The following is a 19,543-nucleotide window of genomic DNA, read 5'->3' as shown; positions in this document are numbered from 1 at the left end:
GGTTGAAGTCAGGGGAGGAGGGGGTCCACATCATGAGTGTCTCTCCTTTTATGCCCATAGCAGCCAGTGATGCAGAGGTTTTCTTTACAGCAGGACATGGTGCGTTGTCATGATGAAGATGATTTTGTTCGGGAAAGCACGGCTCTTCATTTTGTAGCATAGAAGACAGTGGTCAGTCAGAAACCACATATTTTTCAAAGGTCATTTTCACACCTTCAGGGAGCCTAAAAGGTCCTAAAGGGGCCGACAAGCTCTCTCCTCATGATTCTGGCCCAAAACATGACTCCGCCCCCTCCTTACTGACATCACAGCCTTGTTGGGACATTGTGGCCATTCACCAACCATCTACTACTCCATTGATTTGACCATCCAGGGTTAAACGCCCTCATCAGTGAACAAGACTGTTTGAAAATGAGTCCTCATGTATTTCTGAGCCACTGCAGCCGTTTCTGTTCATGAACATTCAATTAACTGTTTAGGGGAGGCCGGATAGAAGGTTTATGCACAACTGCAGCCTCTGGAGGGTCCTATACCTTGATGTTCGGGAGACTCCAGAGGCACCAGCAGCTTCAAATACCTGTATGCTGCTTTGTAGCATCTGTTCTCTTATTCTGATGTATTTGTCTGGCAGAAACCGTCCATATTGTGCCATTATCTGCACAAACCGGAGTGTGCTCTGAATCATCCACAAATCTCTTATCTGTACGATGATTACACTTAATCTTTCATGAAATATCGAAGGTTTTCATACCTAGACCAAGGCATTCAACTATTTCACGCTTTTCATCAGCAGAAAGACCCTTTTTCTTTACCATATAACTTGAAAATGATGATCTGCATAATAAAGTGGAACACCCTTTTTCAGTAGTTTTTCCCTTAACTGGGCTTAACCTGAAAACTAATCATCCCAGGTCTCTGAGATTAATGTCAGTGATTCATCGAGCCCCAAGACACGATACCATCCATGAGTTTCATTATTATTGCTTTTTTTTTTTTACCTTTTTGACACAAAAATCCAATTTGCATAATAATTTGGAACGCAGTGTATAGCGGTAGAGCTCATTTGTATTGTTTTGATTTTATTGATTTTGTTGCATGTGCAGCACTTTGGATCTTCTTGAACGCCGACTGTAACAAGTGAATTTCTCCTTTGTGAGATCAATAAAGGATTATCTTATCTTATCTTATCGTATCTATATAAATAAAGTGGATTGGATTGGATTCGGGGACGACGGATGAAAATGAGCTACAATCCGGTGTGGCTTGTTCATTAACTTGCACTGTCCCTACCAAATAAACCATGAATAAAAACAAGAGAATTGTATGATTCTCGAAGCGTCAGGAAACTATGGATAAAAATGTCCAGTTGAATAAATTAAGCAACACTTATGCTAGAGTTTCAATGCTGTTCCATAACAACAGACTTAACATTAGATCGAACTGACTCGTGGGAAATTGTCAAAGTCATTATCGCTCACTCTGCTCAACTCCTTTAACGGATTAATAAAGCCTCTAACTGCTGTGTAGGTGCAGCAGAGTTAATACAGCCGGTTAAATCCTGGCACATTGGATGGTAGCGAGTGTTGTTTTGTTTAAAGTTCATGTTATTTTTCATATTGTTGATTGTCCTTGTGTTCATTGTTTCAGTTATTTTAGTCCCGTTTCTGGTAGTGTTTTGTTTGGCTTTCTGGTCCTTGCAGGGGCTGGACCGGGACAGACAAACGGCCCCGACTCTGGACCAGCCGGGCCCAAACCAGCGTAAATGCAACACTTCCACAAACACATATTTAACCCTTAACCGAGAGCATTTTCTCCAGTTCGGCTTTACCCAAATCCAAAAGCTTCTTGACCGAAGAGCCTGATTCGAAAGCGAAGACTTACAAAAGTGATTGAAACTTTTTTTCACGTTGCCGCCACATTTTCGTCATGTTTTTGTTGCTTTTTCGTCTCTTTTTTGTCGTGTATTCGTTGTGTTTTCGTCACTTTTGTGTCACTTTCGTTTTGTGTTTTTGTGTTGCTTTTTTTCCATTGCTTTGTTGTGTTTTCGTCTCTTTTTTGTCATGTTTTTGTTGCTTTCCCGGCACATTTTTGTTCCGTTTTCATCCTCATTTTCGGCGCTGTTTTGATTCTTTCCTTTTAAGCTTTAAGATTTAGGTAAAGCTCGGTTAAAACCTCTTAACTCCCGCCTGAACCGATCGCATGTTCTCCAGTTTGGCTTTACCCAAATCTAAAAGCTTCTGGAAAAAAGGTGAGAAAATAGCAAAAAAACTGAGACGAAAACAATGATGGAAATGTGACAAAAAAGTGACAAAAAAATTACAAAATGTGACAAAGAAATGACAAAAATTTGATTAAAAAAAAATTGACGGAAAAATGACAAAAAATTGACTAAAATTTGACCAAAAAAGTGACAAAAAAATGACAAAAATATGACAAAAAATGACAAAAAATTGATTAAAAAATGACAAAAAAAATGTGACAAAAAATGACAAAAATGTGACAAAAAATGACAAAAATTTGATTAAAAAATGACAAAAAATGACATGAATCCCCAACAATAAAATGATGGAAAAGAATCTGACGACGTGAGGAAAAATATCCTCTCGGTTCAGGCGGGAGTTAAGAGGTTAAATGTGACCAGGGGCTGGACTGGGACTGAAACACGGCCCTGGATCTGGACCAGCCGGGCCCAAACTACTTCCACAAACACATATTTAACCCTGAACCGAGTGCATTTTCTCCAGTTTGGCTTTACCCAAATCTAAAAGCTTTTGCCTTTACTCAAAGAGGAGAGAATGCATTGGGTTTAGGCGGGTGGTGAGAGGTTAATGTCGGGGATAAGATGAGAAAATGGAAAGGCCAGACCGGTGGCCCGAGAGCCAGTGGCCCTTCTGGGCTCTTCCAGAGTGGACATAAGGCCAGTCGGCCCCTGGGCCCTTGTGATGTCACACCCTTTTTGGCTGCACCCTTATAAATCCCCCTTTCTCTTCCCTTTCTGATTGTCTCTTGTGGGTCGAGGTGAGGATCTGGCGTCCTTTGATTTTATTACAATTTTAAATTATATTTAAAGTTATTGTATTGTCTATGTGGCATTTATTATTTATGTTTATGGATGTCTTTGTTTGTTTGTTGTAGGATTACATTTGAGCAAAGGCTAAAGCCGGGATCCATTATTAGCCAGACTATAAATGGTGCTAGTGCTGGTTGCCTCCTCTGGATTGGATGCTAGAATTGAAATACAAGAAAAATTGAAATACAAGCATTTCTTTTGTGACAGATATTTTCACAATTGAAAAATACAGAATAAATGTACAAACATTTCAGACATGACTGTAAGCTTTACCGGGAGTGGGTGCGTCTCCAGCTCGTCTCCATGGAGATGTGACTAAAGTCAGTAGAATTTGAGATTTAAACAGGTTAGTTTCTCTTCCAAATCCATTCTTTTATTACTCACTGCAGTATTAGTATTTTCTGTGTTGAGCTGATCATTAGGAGCATGTTTTGTTTTGCCGCAACAGTATAGTCCAAAATGTTACGCAGTTTACCTTTAATTAAACACAAGGCGGAGTCCAGCTCACCCCAGCCACACGAGCTACACTGTTCACACTAGCACTGTTTAGTCAATTCAGTCAATTGTATGTAAAACTGTGTTGTATTTAAAATGAATTAAAACATTGATATTTAAACCTGATTTTTGATAATTGCTCCAACATCAAAGCGTTAAAGGAACAGGCCACCGTTTTTACACACTGAGATCTGTTCTTACACTGTAATAAGTGCTGCAGACCAAACTTTGGTTTGAAACATTTTAATTAGTTACTAAGTACTTATTTTTTTATAAATTTAAATTTTTGGTTGACAAATAAGTACTATATATCATTATTACAGCACCATAAAAAATACAGATTTTATTGCTTTAGGTGAAAACACTTTAAGTATTTATTTTGTCTGAGTGGTGGCCCTGTAATGACAAAACTAATATAATGTGTTGATCGAACACAAACTTGGCCTGGGGGGCGGGTTTAGGCTGACTCTCAGACCGGTTCAAGCCGGTCTGGTGCAACGTCTGCTTGGGAGCTGAGCAGCAGAAGTGCCTTCGCCATCGCGATGGATCCAAATATTTTCCAGGTGAACGAGACAAGGTACGTGTATCCTTTACTGCAAACGGTGGTTATCGTGTTTGTCAAATTTGTCCAAAAAATTAGTTCGACATACATGCTCAAAGCTAGCATTAGCCGATGTTAACATGTTGTTGTTGGTCGCTAGAAAGAAATGGTTTGGAAAACTTTGTTGCGTTTATGTGTTATGTGTTTTAAGATACTGGTGAATGAATTTGGTTTAACATTGTAAGTGGCCGTGAAAGCCTGCGCGTTGGGGAGGAGGACTATCTGAACAGAGAGGATCATACTAAAGTCTATATACACACACACACACACACATGTACGAGCCAGTGCGTCCTGAGAGGCCTTGATAAAAGCCAGGAATATTCACGCATCTCTAAAAATCAGACACGTGTAGGCGAAACGAAATTGCGCTCGGATCTAACGCACCACAACAGTGTCAGCTCAACGAGCTCAGAACCAGAGACCCGCACAGTGTTCAGTGTTGTTTACTCTTGTCAGTGATGTAATGAACGCGTTCATATTTTGGGCGAACGTGAACTGAACGCACAGTGTTACTGCCTGATGAACGAAACCATGAACGCGTTCATTCTGGTGTCTGTGAACGGCATTCTCGTTCTATTTACGTCCGTTCAATATGGAGCCAGATTTCTTTTATCTGTGATTTAAGACCGCGGATCAGTGAATGTAAAACCCGCCGTCACAGTTTACCAGCGGGTCTAAACTCTGGCGGGTCCACGGTGTAGCTCGCGCTCGCTCCGCCCCCGCGCCCACGGCCCGACTGTGTCCAGTTCTGTGGCGCTGAACTCTGCTGTTTATGGCTCTGGCACAGGCCCTGGCACACCGGTAACCAGCGGGTCCGCACGGTGCCCGCAGCCGCTACAGTGTGAGGCTACGAAGCGAGTTTCCCTTGTGTAACGTCTGTCGCTCCAAACTCCTCTGCTCCGCGCGCGCTCATTTACATAAAGACACAATGCGGAGTTTTTTAACTACAAATGAGCTCCTAAAACAATCTTATTCACATGATTAATTTACCAAATCAACACAAATGCAATTGAATATTTGTAGCTTCATTTTCCACCAAGAATTTACCAATTAAACTTTAAAAAAAAAGAATAAAATAAAATATGATTAGCAAAGATAACCAAAATCCACTCATAAAACAGTGACAGGCTGACATGAGAGAGCTGCATAACACTAAGAGAGGATAATATTTTTAAGTCATGGCTGAAGTCAACTTTCTCCAGCTCTACCAAGGTTGGCAAAAATGCATTTAAAAATGCATCAGATTGTTGCTTTATGAGCGGGGAAATATACGTCTCACCTTTTTCACCTCGATCCGTTTTCATGCCTGAATAACAGCTCGCAGCAACAACAAAAAAAAGAACTATGAACTAGTTCATTTTTGGAACTATGAACAAACTATTAGTTATATACAATTATGAACTATGAACGAACTAGTTCATTTTGAAATTTTTGAACGGAACTTTGAAGTAGTTCATGTAGAAAATGAACTTTCCCAACACTGACTCTTGTTCTCCCCTCATCAAACGCACACTTTATTATCTCCAGTTCACCCTGCGTCACCGTAAAGTTGTACAAAAACATATAGTAAACGTGGTGCGGTATCAGTTCATGTTTGTGCTAACCACAGGTAACTTCTCCCCTTTTTGTAAGATTCTAAGTGAACGTTGTTGTATGGCCTCATTCGGTAGGGGGGACTGTGCATCGATTCAAACTGTTAGGGCTGTAATATTTATCATTAGCCTAAACTTCGTTTATGATAACAATGGATAAATTCACTTGTTAAATAAGCTCTAAGAAAAAAACTCAGGGTGTGCAATAATAAGACAGGAATACAGCAGATGATGCGTAATGTAAAAAATACTGGAAAATCTGATTATTTTGACAAATGACATTCCACTGCCATGTTTTCTAGATAATGCATTAACTTGGGGAGGGGACCTCTGTGTAGGTTCTTAAGTGTTGTCCATCGTAGACAGAGTCCCTCTAGTCCTCATCTGTACTCAGAGGTGGAGTGTCGGACGTTTCGCTCTTTGTCCCACTTAAGCTTTTTGTGCAAATAGACGAGCATATATTATCCATATGTGCATCGACTGTGTGTATATTTCTGTCTAACAGTTAATTTCTTCTGTTAACAGACTGGTGACTTACTGATAACTAAAAGACCTGACGGTGGACCAAGATATGATACAGGTCAAATTAACTTTGCTGTGCTTTTAAATATGGGTGACTTTTATAGTTTTTTTTTGTTCATTCTTTTTTTTTACATATAATTTTACAGTTTAGCTTTTTCAAGAGACAAAGAAGAAAAACAATGTGATAAATGACCTGATGTCCCAAACCTTCAGCCTACAAAGGCAAGAAGCTTTATCTGAAGGATCCAATGTTGCTACTCTACTTGATCGGTGGCCGGCCTTTTTTGATGAATCTCAGGTGTGGCTCTAAAATGTTGTTGCATTTAAGTATGTATTTACATGGTTGTGTATCAAAAATGTTTTTTTGTTCTGCAGATTTGTGAAGAATTTCAGCAGCTTGCTGGCATATCTCTGGAGCCAACGTTTATCCGAGAACACAGCCAAGATGTTCTCACTATTCAACTCAAAAGGTGGCACTCGGTGAAAAGATGGTTCAGGTATATACTTTTACAATGTATGAACATTTTACACTTACAATGTGAATTATTGTGGGTCCCTGGTTTGTGGTAGGGGATAAAACATGTCTACAATAAATTTGAATGAAATTCATGTGTGTTATAGAGTCCATCTTCAAAGGTTGAAAAGAGGAGAGACGTTTTGCTGAGATGTCTCATGGCGTACATTGGGGAGAACCAGGCTGACCTCATTTGTGATGACCAGGTAACAACTTTTACAACTTTACAACTTTCAGTGTCTTGAAAGGGCTATAGGGCTGGAGGCAGGACATGATCAAGAGAAATAAGATTAAACTAAAACTAGTGATTATAAGTTTAAAAAATGTGGTCCTGTTGTGGCTTAAAGTTCAAGAACAAGAGGAATGACACGTGAGACGATAAAATAAGAGTTATTGTGTAAATGCAGCTCCACTTGCAGATTTCTGTGATGGGATAGGTTAGGCTGTTTAATCAGCCCAACACGGTTAAGCTTGGCTGGGACATGCCTGCACTATTGTCATGATACGCTCAGCTGATTTATCACTTTGTAAATATACAGAATGTGACAATTCTAAGTGGCACTTACAGCACCAAATGTATTTTCCAAGATTGTACTTGGTGTGAAAATTATTGAAAACCATTTATCTGAAGGTAAAAAATGTGGTCTTGAAACACTAAACAAACTGTCAACTTTAAACATTATTTGTCTCTTTAAACAGACCAACGGGTTCACTGAGGATCTCAGCGCCTCCCCAGTGATGATCTTCACGTCTCAAGAGACCTACGGGATCAGGATTGATGGCCAGCCAGTCTTGAAAGGTTTGGCCACGTTGCGTTTGAACACAGAAGATGGCGCACATAGCTGAAACACACGTTTGAGTGCTTTGACTTGCCTAACTACAAAACTAAAAAACTACAAAAACAATGCACATGTAATAGTATTGGAATTCTGACTGACCATGGCATAAAGAATTACTTAGTGTTATGGCTATTAAACAATAAATTGTGATGACCTCCTAATCTGGGAAGATTGTTCAATACAGTGCATTAATTTATTCTTCTGTTCTTGGTAATAACATGTAACATGTAAATGTTTAGTATTGTGATGAACATTGGATTACATTTGTAAAAAAAAACAAAAAAAGGGGTTTTATGAAGGTTTATATTAAAAAAAATATTCCAGTCCCTTGTTGGCTTTGATGACGGCTTCCTAGCTCAAATCACTGTTATTCGGTTGTATAGTGTGACGTCACAGCTCTACTTCTGGGTCCGTACCAGTCGGCAAATATGCAAGACAAAACTCTTCAAAACCACAAGAAATATTTCTGAAACTCAGCGGAGAGTTACTGAGCCTTCTTATTTCTCAGACTCATTAGCCAAAAATGCTACACCTACTGCTACAAAAGTAATATTAAAGTCGCTACTTCTGGGGTTAGCGTAGCTGCTGCGCCACCTCGGACGTTAGCATTTTTCTGTGCTAAACCCGGATGTAGCGATTTCGGTAAATATTACTTTTATAGCAGTAGGTTCAGCATTTTTGGCTAATGGGCCTGATAAATAGGTCTGTTCAGTAACTCTGTTGAGTTTCAGAAATATTGATTGTGGTGTTGAAGTTTTTGTGTAGTTTCTCGCACATCTGCCGGTCTATGTGGATCCGGATAGAGCTGTAACGTCACTCCGCTACATCATAACCATAGCAACGCATAACAGCTTAAGCAAAATAAGAAAGGCATAACTTGTGAAGCCAGGTGAATGAGAGAAACGCAAGCTTCCTAGCATTCTTGGGATATACTTAGCATTGCATGATTTTATTTCACTACTGTATTATATTTTATTGTTGTTATTATTTTTGGTTAAGAAAAGGGCTTCATTGTTACCGAAGAAAATAGGAACTTTGCTGCTGCTTACATGTTCAAATGTGTTTGGCTTTTATTGTGTAAAAAATTGGATTTTTTTTTTATTTTTGGGGGGGGGAAATTTGATTCTCAATAAATGTTCAACGTTGCAGAAAAATAACTTTGTTTTTGGTATTACATTTAAGTTATAGTTAATTCATGGTCAATGATATAAAATGAAGATGCATTAATCACCAAAAAAATGTTTGAACACAAAGATATGAACGAAATTGATCATCATGAAGTTGTTGTGCTTAATCAGAATATAAAACCGGGTGGTACATTATTACATTTTTAAAGTTGTTTTGCTTTGTGAGAACACAAAAATATTGAGTAAATCATTCACGTCTAAGTTATAGTTTTGGTTTGTGAGCACACAAAAATATTGAGTAAATCATTCACGTCTAAGTTATAGTTTTGGTTTGTGAGCACACAAAAATATTCAGTAAATCATTCACGTCTAAGTTATAGTTTTGGTTTGTGAGAACACAAAAATATTGAGTAAATCATTCACGTCTAAGTTATAGTTTTGCTTTGGGAGAACACAAAAATATTCAGTAAATCATTCACGTCTAAGTTATAGTTTTGGTTTGTGAGAACACAAAAATATTGAGTAAATCATTCACGTCTAAGTTATAGTTTTGCTTTGTGAGCACACAAAAATATTCAGTAAATCATTCACGTCTAAGTTATAGTTTTGGTTTGTGAGAACACAAAAATATTGAGTAAATCATTCACGTCTAAGTTATAGTTTTGGTTTGTGAGAACACAAAAATATTCAGTAAATCATTCACGAGTAAGTTATAGTTTTGCTTTCTGTCAAACTCAATTTAATATTTTTTAGTACTTAATAAAGAGCTGAAGTTGACAGAACACAAAATGTCCGATGGAACCGCTTACGGAATTTTTTTTACTTCTCATTTAAGCAACACTTTTTACAGTGTACCTGAGCTTTGACGAGTTCTTTAGGACCTGTCTGATCTTCCCCCGTGCCTTCAGTCACGTAAACACAGCGCAGACGGAGTTAGCATTTAGCCTCTCCCTCTCTCCTCTATAGCTCCAAAACAGGTTAAGATAGAAGCTAACGCCGTCTGCCCATTGGCAAAGAAAATGACCTGAAATAAGGACGAAATGTATCGAAAACGAGTCAGAAACATCTCAGAACAAGTGAAATAATCCAGGACAAACGAGCAACAACTTCTTAACTCGTCAAAACAACTAAAATGTGGATTATTGTGCTCAAATTGAGATGTTTATACTGATCTAGTTAAATACTTTTTGCAGTGTAAAATCTAATAAAACGGCTCCAACCAAATAGTTGTCACTGAAGTAAAGCAGTCGTCCACCATCTGTGTCGAGTGGCCCACACGATCTGCATGTTGGAATTATCCGTAAAGAATTGTTTTACTGTGACAATTAGTCTAGTAGGAAAATCTGAAACTGTAACTTTTGTGGCGGTGCTGATGTTTGAATGTGATAGTGTGAGGCTGTTTCTAAAGGTGGTCGATCGGCCATCGGCACAATATCACCAACAGTCTCCCTCAGACCAGTCGTGGCCGTGTGATCGTGTATAGAGTCACATGACCACACATCACATACAGCTTTATGCATGAACACTGCAGAAGAATTTGATCTGAACAATGGGCTCTCGAAGTAAAAATATAAAATACAGAATGCCTTAAAGGATTATTCTTAATGAATACATGAAATATACAACTTATTTCTAGTCACAAGTATCATCAGCTTTTCGGGCATTTTGATGAATACGTCCATATCCACCTGTGCTTCTGATTTGCTTCTGAAGATTCAACAACTGAACTGACTATCAGCCAGTTCAGCTCTGGCAGCCATCTTGTTTCCACTGTGAAAAAACTGATTTGTTTATTTTTAAATCTATAAACCTAAGATTTCCTGTGAAGTGAGATATTGTCAAACTACACATACAGTGCAAATTTCATGAAAACACCTTGTTTAATGTTGCAGATATTTCATTTTAACTGACAGATAGTGCATGACTTAAGGTGCGACTTTTTGGTAAACATTCTCTTCTTATTTCTTCAATAAAAAACAAACGAAGGCGACAGCGATTGGCATCTTCATGAAATATGTTCCCGACATCTTATATTAACATAAAAACACGGTTGCCGACCCCGAACACTCCGGAACCACAGAAGTGTTAACGGAGCCTTTTTCAGGTTTTCTCACTAGACTAAATCTTTTCTAGAATTTGACTTCATATTGACAGCAGGATAATGGCTCTGCAGTTTGACCCACTCAAACTTTGTGTGGTGTTTTCCGGAACTGGGACGACTTTAGCAGCTGTCCATGAAACCGGGAAAATGCTTTTATTTATACTTGTGTTGAAAATATGGCTCGCAGGTCCAGCTGTGTAATTGCCCACTATTTTCAGGAGTTTTCCATCCAAATCATCAACACCTCCCGGCTTGGTTTGATCTAAAGAGTTTAAACGCTTTGTCACTTGCTTTGTGTTCATTTTTTTGAGTTGTAAACTGGTTTATTGATTCGGAGTTTGTCCACCTTATCAATAAACACATTATTAAAGTAATTTGCTATTTCACGAGGTTTAGTCAAAAGTGTATTTTCTGGTGTTCGACTGGACTGTTTTCCCAATATATTGTTAATAGTTGCACAATTTAAAGACGTCAAACTCGAGATGGATGAGTTAAAAACAGGGAAGAGATTTATTTTCCCCCAAACAAAATGATTCTAGAGATTCAGCTTTTCTTTGCGACTCCATTTTCCTTCACATGTTCTCAAAAGGAAAAAGCTGAAACAGGTTTTTGAAGCAGGTTTATCATTAAAAACACTCAAAAAGCTAAAGTCACTGAAACACAACTTAAAGGAACAGTTTGTGAGATATTGCATGAATCTGAAGGGTTTTATCTGGACAGACAGATGGACAGTGAGACTCAATGAGCTGAAGCTTCAAAATTGCCGAGGGTTTCTGGTAGGTTTTCTCTGCTGATGGAACCATCTCTGTGATTACTTATACGTTCCATCCATAGAAAGTTCCACACGGCACCTTTAGGTTGAATCAAACTGCTTTAGCCTGTGTGAAAGAACAACATGGTCCCATAGGTTTTACATGATGTTGAACACAGTGTATGATGATGAGGAAAGATGGAGCTGACGGATCAGTAATTAAGTCAGTAATCATCGGGATCATGGAAACAAAAATGAAATCCTCTAAAAGGGAAGAAATAGTCCAAATATTTACATACAAGGATATATTTCATTGTGGCGTCATGAATCCTGTGAAGAGCAAGTTCATCTGAGGTTTAGTTCACGCTCTGATTTAAAGGAACTCAGGAAGAATCAAAGTCTGTGATTCAGCAGCGACACAGAGGAACCCGGGCGCTCCAGCCCAAACCCGGCAAACAGAGGCTCAGAGAAACTGGAGCTGAAGGTGCGGAGGTGGATCAGTCCATCAGAGGAAACCTGATAGAAGGACAGAGCTCCAGCCTCAGTGTCCAGCAGCACACCTGCTCTATCTGAGAATATGCGCCAAGACAAATCTATTTCCCTTTTATTATGACACAAATACGCCCTGCCTCCCCAGAGCCTCAGACTCCAGGACTGATCATTGCCTCCAAACCTACACTCCTCACTGTCCCCATTTCTTCTGATTCCTTTGTAACTCACTGCCATCTCCCCGCCCCCTCTAAGCTCCGCCTCCCAGTAGCAGCGGCCGGTCAGAGCCGTGGAGCTCAGGACCTGAGAACAGGAGCTGAACCTGTCCTGGTGAGGTGGGAACAGCTGCAGCTCCTCCACGTGGGTCACAGAGCGTTTATCCTGGGACAGTTCCAGTGTGTTGTTGGCCGTGTTCGGATCCAGAAAGACTTCACACAAATCTGAGACACAAATACACAACATCACTTCCTGTTCCTGACGACAGTGTTAAGGGTACGAGGCTACGCAGGCGCTGAACATGAGGAACTTGGATTTGTAACTGAGGGAATGCAATGTCAGCAGAGAAACAGAATAAGTGTGAAATGTTCTTTGTCCAGAACATTGAGGGTTTAGAATAAAAAGGATGTTCATCCTGTCTATAGATGAAAAACAGTTACATCTAATGATATTTGAATAGAATTGTCAAAGGAAAGTGATCTTGAAGTAAAAGTATGTGCATGGTTAAATAACTTGCATGGATGAGCTTCCTTTAGCCGCTATGGGTGAAGCCGACGCCTCCACAGTCCCTCCATTATTCACAGTCTACTGTTTACAACACACCAATGACATCACTTCCTGAATACTCACACTTCCTTAGGCCTTTAACCATCCATCGCTCTCCAGCAGGATCCAGCCTGAAACACAGTCATTCACTGAGGATTCACAGGTGACAAGTTTAGAGTCGACCAGAGCAGAGACCGAGACCAAACCAGGGAACAATCCACTGATAAACCCTCCACTTTCAGCTCGGGAGCCTTTAGGGTTTGTCAGGTGAGCTTTCAAACCATTTCCACTTTCAATGAATGAATCCACAGTCTATTCAAATCCACAGCCTGAGCAAAATAAAGTCTCTACAAGAAAAGGTCACATGCTCCAATGTTTGGTTGGACGCCTTTAGCTTTGATTACAGCACATTCACTGTGGCTTTGTTTCAATGAGCTTCTGCAATAACAAAAGGTCCAGTGTTGGATTCATGTCTGACCTTGTGTTGATGATGGGAGAGTGTGACTGCACTGAAATCCACCTCTGAGACGTGAGTGTCTGTGTTCCTCACCTGAGAGAGTCCAGGGGGCAGAGGGGGTCGTCCCGTACAGCGCTCAGGAGCTCAGCGGAGGCTCCTGGATGGTTGCAGCTCAAGTCTAACTCTCTCACAGCAGAGTGGGCGGAGCCTAGAGCTGAGGCCAGAGAAGCCCCGCCCCTCTCTGAGACTAAGCATCCGGACAGTCTGAAAACACAGCAGCTACAACATCAGTCATGACTGTGGGACACAGGAGACACTGTAGGGCCAGTCTCACCTGAGGACCTCCAGCCTGCAGGGGGCGCTCTTCAGTCCAGCACACAGTTTCTCCACTCCTGAGTCCCCGAGGTCATTGTGGCTGAGGTCCAGGTGTGTCAGACTCGAGGAGCTGAGGACTGAGGCCAGAGCATCACAGCAGCCATCGGACAGAAGACAGAGAGACAAACTGAGGAGAGACAGATGTGGAGAGAAACTATTACACTAAAGCTCAGAACAGCTGGAGAAGAAGAACAATGACTTGACTGGTTGGTGCCAATAGAGCACAAGAGGTCTTATTTATTATTTTGACCATTTTAGTTTGTGAAATTTGACTCAATAATAATAATGTTCTTCTTCCACAGGTAAATGAATATAGAGACAATTCCTCACGATCTAAAATCTACTTTTCATTTTGAACAAGGAGAGAGTTTACATTTACTGATACATTTTCTGTGTTACACTTTCTGGTTTAATGTGAATAAAGTGATGCCTTATGGATTGGAGGAGGTGGACAAACTATTCCTCAGGGTGTTTGACGTTTGGAACATTAATATCAGGTCCGTCTGTCTTTTCTTTTTCATCTTTTTAATGAAGCTCATGATGATTTTTAAAGAGAAAGAGTAAAAAGTGCTGGTCCTTTTTGGGATCCTGAAGGCGCCGCATTTGGGCCCTGGGCCACAGTTCTGACTGGGCTAAATCTTCATTCTAAAGTGAACACATTAAGGCTGTACCTTGTTAATGACGCAGGTTCAAAGAGTGTGAGGTGCAGAGACAGAAGGAGGGCTGTTGTACCGCGGCTGCTGTGAGCCGTTTAAAGGACCACCCAAAATCACACTGATTTATAGAAAAACATGAAACATCCAAAACAATGTTATTAGAGCCACGCCTCCCAGTGCTTCTGTCTGAGACAAACACAGGGATTTTAGCCAAATGTGTTTTTCAAACCCTCAGCAGGTGCAGGTGAAAGGCTGCTCAGAGAAACTAATGACAAATACTATAGTTCTGTTTGATACAGTTTGACTGAGGTCTGTGTCTGAAACTCACCTGAGGGTCGGCAGCCTGCAGGGGGCGCTCTTCAGTTCATCACACAGGTCCTTCACTCTCCTGTCCCCGAGGAAGTTGTAACTGACGTCCAGGTGAGTCACAGTGGACGAGCTGAAGACTGGAGCCAGAACATCAGAGTTGAATGCTGTCAGGCGACACCCAGATAAACTGTGGGAAAGAGAGATATTTATAACTAAAACAGTCTTGATATTTTCAATTAAAGACTTTATTAGATCCTGAGGGACAGAAAAAAAACACACACAAAAACAAAACCATTTAAATGAAATAATAAAAGAATAAATAAAACTTAAATAATGTCATGATTGATTCTAAAACATCCCTTTAATGTTAAAACCAATAACACTGGTGTGATGATAAAGGAGTTTTCTTCACGTTACTTGTCCTACACTCGGCCACAGCTGAGGCAGAGGCTTGAACTTCTGTGTGGGATCTTTTTGGCTTTATTGTTTCTGACCTGGACTTTAAATGTCCCAGATTTAATAGTGCACCAGTTATTTTTCAACACAAAGAAAACTTTAAGACTCAGTTAAACCAAACGATTGTAAAACTGTCTTTAAACTGAGTCGTCTGATCCTTTGTGTCTTTAATCATTTGGTTTTGTTTAGATTTACTGCTTTACTCTTTCAGCACATTTTGGTGTTTTGCTCTGGTTTAAGTTTGAAGGTTTTGTTTTCAGACGTTCTTGTAAATATTGCTTCTGTTTGTATCTGTACTAATAAAATGAACCATATAAATGAAGTGGACTCACATGACTCTGGTGGAGGCTTTGGCCAGTGGCATCAGAGCCTTAAGAGCTCCACCTGAAGGATCGTATTTCCTCAGGTCAAACTCCTCCAGGTCTGAGTCTGAGGACAGGACGAGGAAAGCCACGGCCGACCACTCAGAATAAGACAACCTTTTATCAGATAAACGTCCTTCTCTCAGGCTCTGCTGCACCTGCTCCACCAGACTGTGGTCGTTCAGTTCATTCAGACAGTGGAGCAGGTTCATACTTTGTTCTGCAGATAATTTACTATGATAATCATCAAGCTTCTCTTTGATGTACTTTGCTGTCTCCACGTTGGTCGGTGAACGACTCCCTGTCTGAGTCTGCAGACCCGACAGCAGACTCTGATTGGTCGACAGAGACAGACCCATGAGGAAGCGCAGGAACAAATCCAGGTGTCCATTTGGACTCTTTAAGGCCAGGTCCACAGCAGACAGATAGAACTTCACTTGAGATGTTTTCTCAGACTCAGAATCAGACTCAGAATCAGACATCAGGTTGACTCCAGAGTTGAAGAAAGTGAGATGGACGTGAAGAGCAGCCAGAAACTCCTGCACGCTCAGATGGATGAAGCAGAAGACCTTGTCCTGGTACAGACCTGGCTCTTCTCTAAAGACCTGTGTGAAGACTCCGGAGTACACTGAGGCGTCTGCAGCGTCCAGCCCACACTCGCTCATGTCTGACTCGTAGAAGATCAGGTTTCCTTTCTGCAGCTGCTCAAAGGCCAGTTTTCCCAAACACTCCACCATCCTCCTGGTCTCTGGACTCCAGTGAGGGTCTGTCACGGAGCGGCCGTCGTACTTGACGCTCTTGACTTTGGCCTGAACCACCAGGAAGTGGATGTACATCTCTGTCATTGTCTGAGGCAGCTGTTCTTTGACTTCAGAGTCCATCACATGGTGCAGGACTGTGGTGAGCATCCAGCTGAAGACCGGCAGGTGGCACATGATGAACAGACTTACAGATTTCTTGATGTGGGAGATCATTGCTGTGGCCTGCTGCTCGTCTCTGAACCTCTTCCTGAAATACTCTTCCTTCTGTGAGTCGCTGAACCCTCGCACCTCTGTCACCATGGAGACGCACTCAGCCGGGATCTGATTGGCCGCGGCGGGGCGTGTGGTTATCCAGAGGCGAGCGGAGGGAAGCAGGTTCCCTCTGATGAGATTCACCAGCAGCACCTCCAGAGACACGCTCTCTGTGGGGTCAGTGAGGACCCGGGTCCGGCTGAAGTCCAGAGGAAGTCTGCACTCGTCCAGACCGTCCAAGATGAAGAGCACCTGGTGATTCAATCCACAGAGGCTTTGAGTTTGGCTGAAGAAGTGGTGCAGCAGCTCCACCAGGCTGAACTGTCTGTCTCTGAGCACATTGAGCTGTCTGAACGTGAAGGGGAACAGCAGCTGGATGTCCTGGTTGGCTCTGCCTTCAGCCCAGTCCAGACTGAACTTCTGAGTCAGCACCGTCTTCCCCACTCCAGCCACGCCCTTCGTCAGCACTGTCCTGATCGGCCCTTGTCTCTTTGTTGTTTCTTCTGCCTGTTTGTGGTCTTTAAAGAGGTCTTCACATTTCATAGTGGTCTCTGGAGCGGCTGGTTTCCTGGACGCCGCCTCGATGTGTCTGACCTCATGCTCCTGGTTGACCTCTGCGGCCCCTCCCTCGGTGATGTGGAGCTCTGTGAAGATCTGGTTCAGGAGGGTGGGGTTTCCTGCTTTAGCGATGCCCTCAGACACACAGATGAACTTCTGCTGCAGAAACCTCCTCAGTTCATCTCTGCAGACTCTGGGACTCACTAAGACACAAAACACATGGACATGACTCTGTGATGCTGAGTGACCCTGTGGACTGTAGAGCGGCCGCAAGTTACACAAAAACACATTTCCATCGTGAACATCATTGAGTCTAAAATATACCCTTACATATATTATTATGTTTTATCTCGATTCTTCTCTTTATACCAAATATAACATCTTGTGTGGAATCAGATTAGATTTTAGTGCAATGAATGGTTATTGTTACAAGTAGAAGTGTCTCTTTTCGGAAACAAAAATGCTCCGAGCCAACAAACCGCGGCGATGCAACACATGAACACAGGAGAATCAGGGGAAATGAGATTAAGAGACCTTGACATCAAGCCAAGCATAGATTTAATCACAATCTGATTCAATGCACAGCCCTAATAAATAATATAGACAGTTCTTACGGCTGTGCAGACGCTCGGCCAGTGGCTCCTGCTTCCTCCTCTTCAGGAAGTCCACTGTGAAGTTCAGAAAAGCCTCTGCGCTCGGGTCCTCCTCCTCATGCCCTAAGTATTCTGGGTAATCTGAGGCGAGGACCTTGTACAACCTCCTCAGCTGCTCTTGGACAAAAGTCAGGATGTCCTTCTCCAGACCCTGCACCAAACAGCACAGCTTTAAGAGCACGACACACACACATGTACCGAACATAAGGACACTGTACAGACCATGAAGATGTGGAGCAGATGAGGGTCAGAGTGCTCTGGACAGGACTCCTCTCTGGAAATAGAGTTCAGTGTGACACATCTGAGAGGGACAGGCTTCAACAGAAAACCATTCAAGCCATTTTTATAAGAGCGACAGTGACCAGACTGAACCTGTAGCCATTGTCTTCACAGTGAGCTTGCCCTCCAAGGAGAGGAGGTTTTCAAACTAGACTTTCTGTCTCACTTTTATTCTTCTTCTTCCTCCTCACTCAGACCTGTTTAACCACTCACACCGTATCACTGCAGAAGACTTACTCTGTGTCTTCAAATGTAGCATCAGAAAAGCAGCTCAGGCCAGAACCAGGGGTGTCCAAGTCCCTGATGAAAACAGAGGCGACAGTGAGAGAAAGTTACACTGAGAAATGGACAGAAAACTGGACAAACCTGTTGAAGTCGATGGGCAGACCTTTGGACTTCAGAGACTCACAGCTGGGTCTCAATCTGGATTGGTTCCTGATCATAGATCCAAGTTTTAAAAAAAAAAATTCCGTGAAGAAACAAAAGAAAAAGAATCCATGAATTTATTGGATTCACAAAAGTGAAATTCTCAATAAACAAGGGATTAAAATGCCACGATATTTCTGGTCACAGTGTTAAGTAATGACTGGAGAAGCTCATGGTGTTTAAATCATTATTTATACAATAGTTTTCAAACAATGTTTGTTTCATGTGTGTCAGTATCTGGAACAGACGATTAGGCCAAGATCTGAGTCTGAATCTAAATCTATGTTTCCTGCTCCTGAAAACAACTTAACCTCTTAACCCCCACCTGAACCCAGGACACTTTCTCCAGTTTGGCTTTACCCAAATCTAAAAGTCTAAAAACACGACAGAAAACACGGTCTGGCCTCTCAATTTTCTCCTTAACCTCTGACCCCCGGCTTAACCGAGCTTTACCCAAATTTAAAAGCTGAAAAGAAAAGCATCAAAATGGAACAAATTTGTGTCGGAAAAGCAGAAAGTGAAGAAAGAAAGTGACAATAATTTTTTTTTTTTTAAACGTGACGAAAAAACATCAAGAGAACGTCAAAAAAAGAGACTAAAAAGTGACAAAAAATTTGAGAAAAATGCACTTGGTTGATCTGGGCGGTAAGAAGTAAGAATAATTATTGGGGCGACAGTGGCGCAGATGGTTGAGCAGGTCGTCTCATGATTGGAAGGTCAGGGGTTTGAATCCCGCCTCCTGAAGGTGCACGCTGTCATTGTGTCCTTGGGCAAGACACTTCACCCACCTTGCCTCCAGTGTCTGCGTACAGTGGTGTGTGAATGAGAGAGTGAATGAGTGAGTGGATCCTGACTGTGAAGCGCTTCGAGTGCCTTGTAGGTGGAAAAACACTATATAAGTGAAGACCATTTACCATTATGTCTTTGTGGAAGTGTCACATTGACACTAACTTGGGCCTGGCCGGTCAGAGTCCAGGACCGTTTTTCAGTCCCAGTCCGACCCTGGTTGTTTTTATCATGATTTCAGCTTTAAAAGGTCAATTAAAGCTTATTCAACAATAATTTGTGGGGAAAATACAGTATTTTGCTTTATTACACATTAAATGTGTATCTGTCTTGTCATCCTGGGGGTCCCG

General features: G+C 41.5%; 2 protein-coding genes across 2 annotated transcripts in view; both read right to left on the bottom strand.

The window, feature by feature from the left end:
* LOC306962771 (uncharacterized protein) overlaps positions 1-19,543 on the bottom strand; it is a 1,040,752-nt gene that overhangs the window by 517,961 nt on the left and 503,248 nt on the right. The gene's annotated exons all lie outside the window — the stretch shown is intronic.
* Positions 11,991-18,431, bottom strand: LOC306962730 (NACHT, LRR and PYD domains-containing protein 3-like). Its single transcript, XM_079555982.1, has 10 exons — positions 18,348-18,431; positions 18,219-18,281; positions 17,925-17,976; positions 17,664-17,853; positions 15,449-17,252; positions 14,680-14,847; positions 13,655-13,822; positions 13,414-13,584; positions 12,948-12,994; positions 11,991-12,541 (listed from the first exon to the last, which is right to left on the bottom strand). The coding sequence occupies exons 1-10, from the start codon at positions 18,422-18,424 to the stop codon at positions 12,006-12,008; spliced, it is 3,276 nt and encodes a 1,091-aa protein (XP_079412108.1). The 5' UTR covers positions 18,425-18,431; the 3' UTR covers positions 11,991-12,005.

This window comes from Gobius niger, assembly GCF_951799975.1.
Source record: "Gobius niger genome assembly, chromosome: 5".
In the NCBI taxonomy this organism is placed as follows: domain Eukaryota; kingdom Metazoa; phylum Chordata; class Actinopteri; order Gobiiformes; family Gobiidae; genus Gobius; species Gobius niger.
Note: the sequence above shows the minus strand (reverse complement) of the source record. Positions and strands in the feature narration are given on the sequence as shown.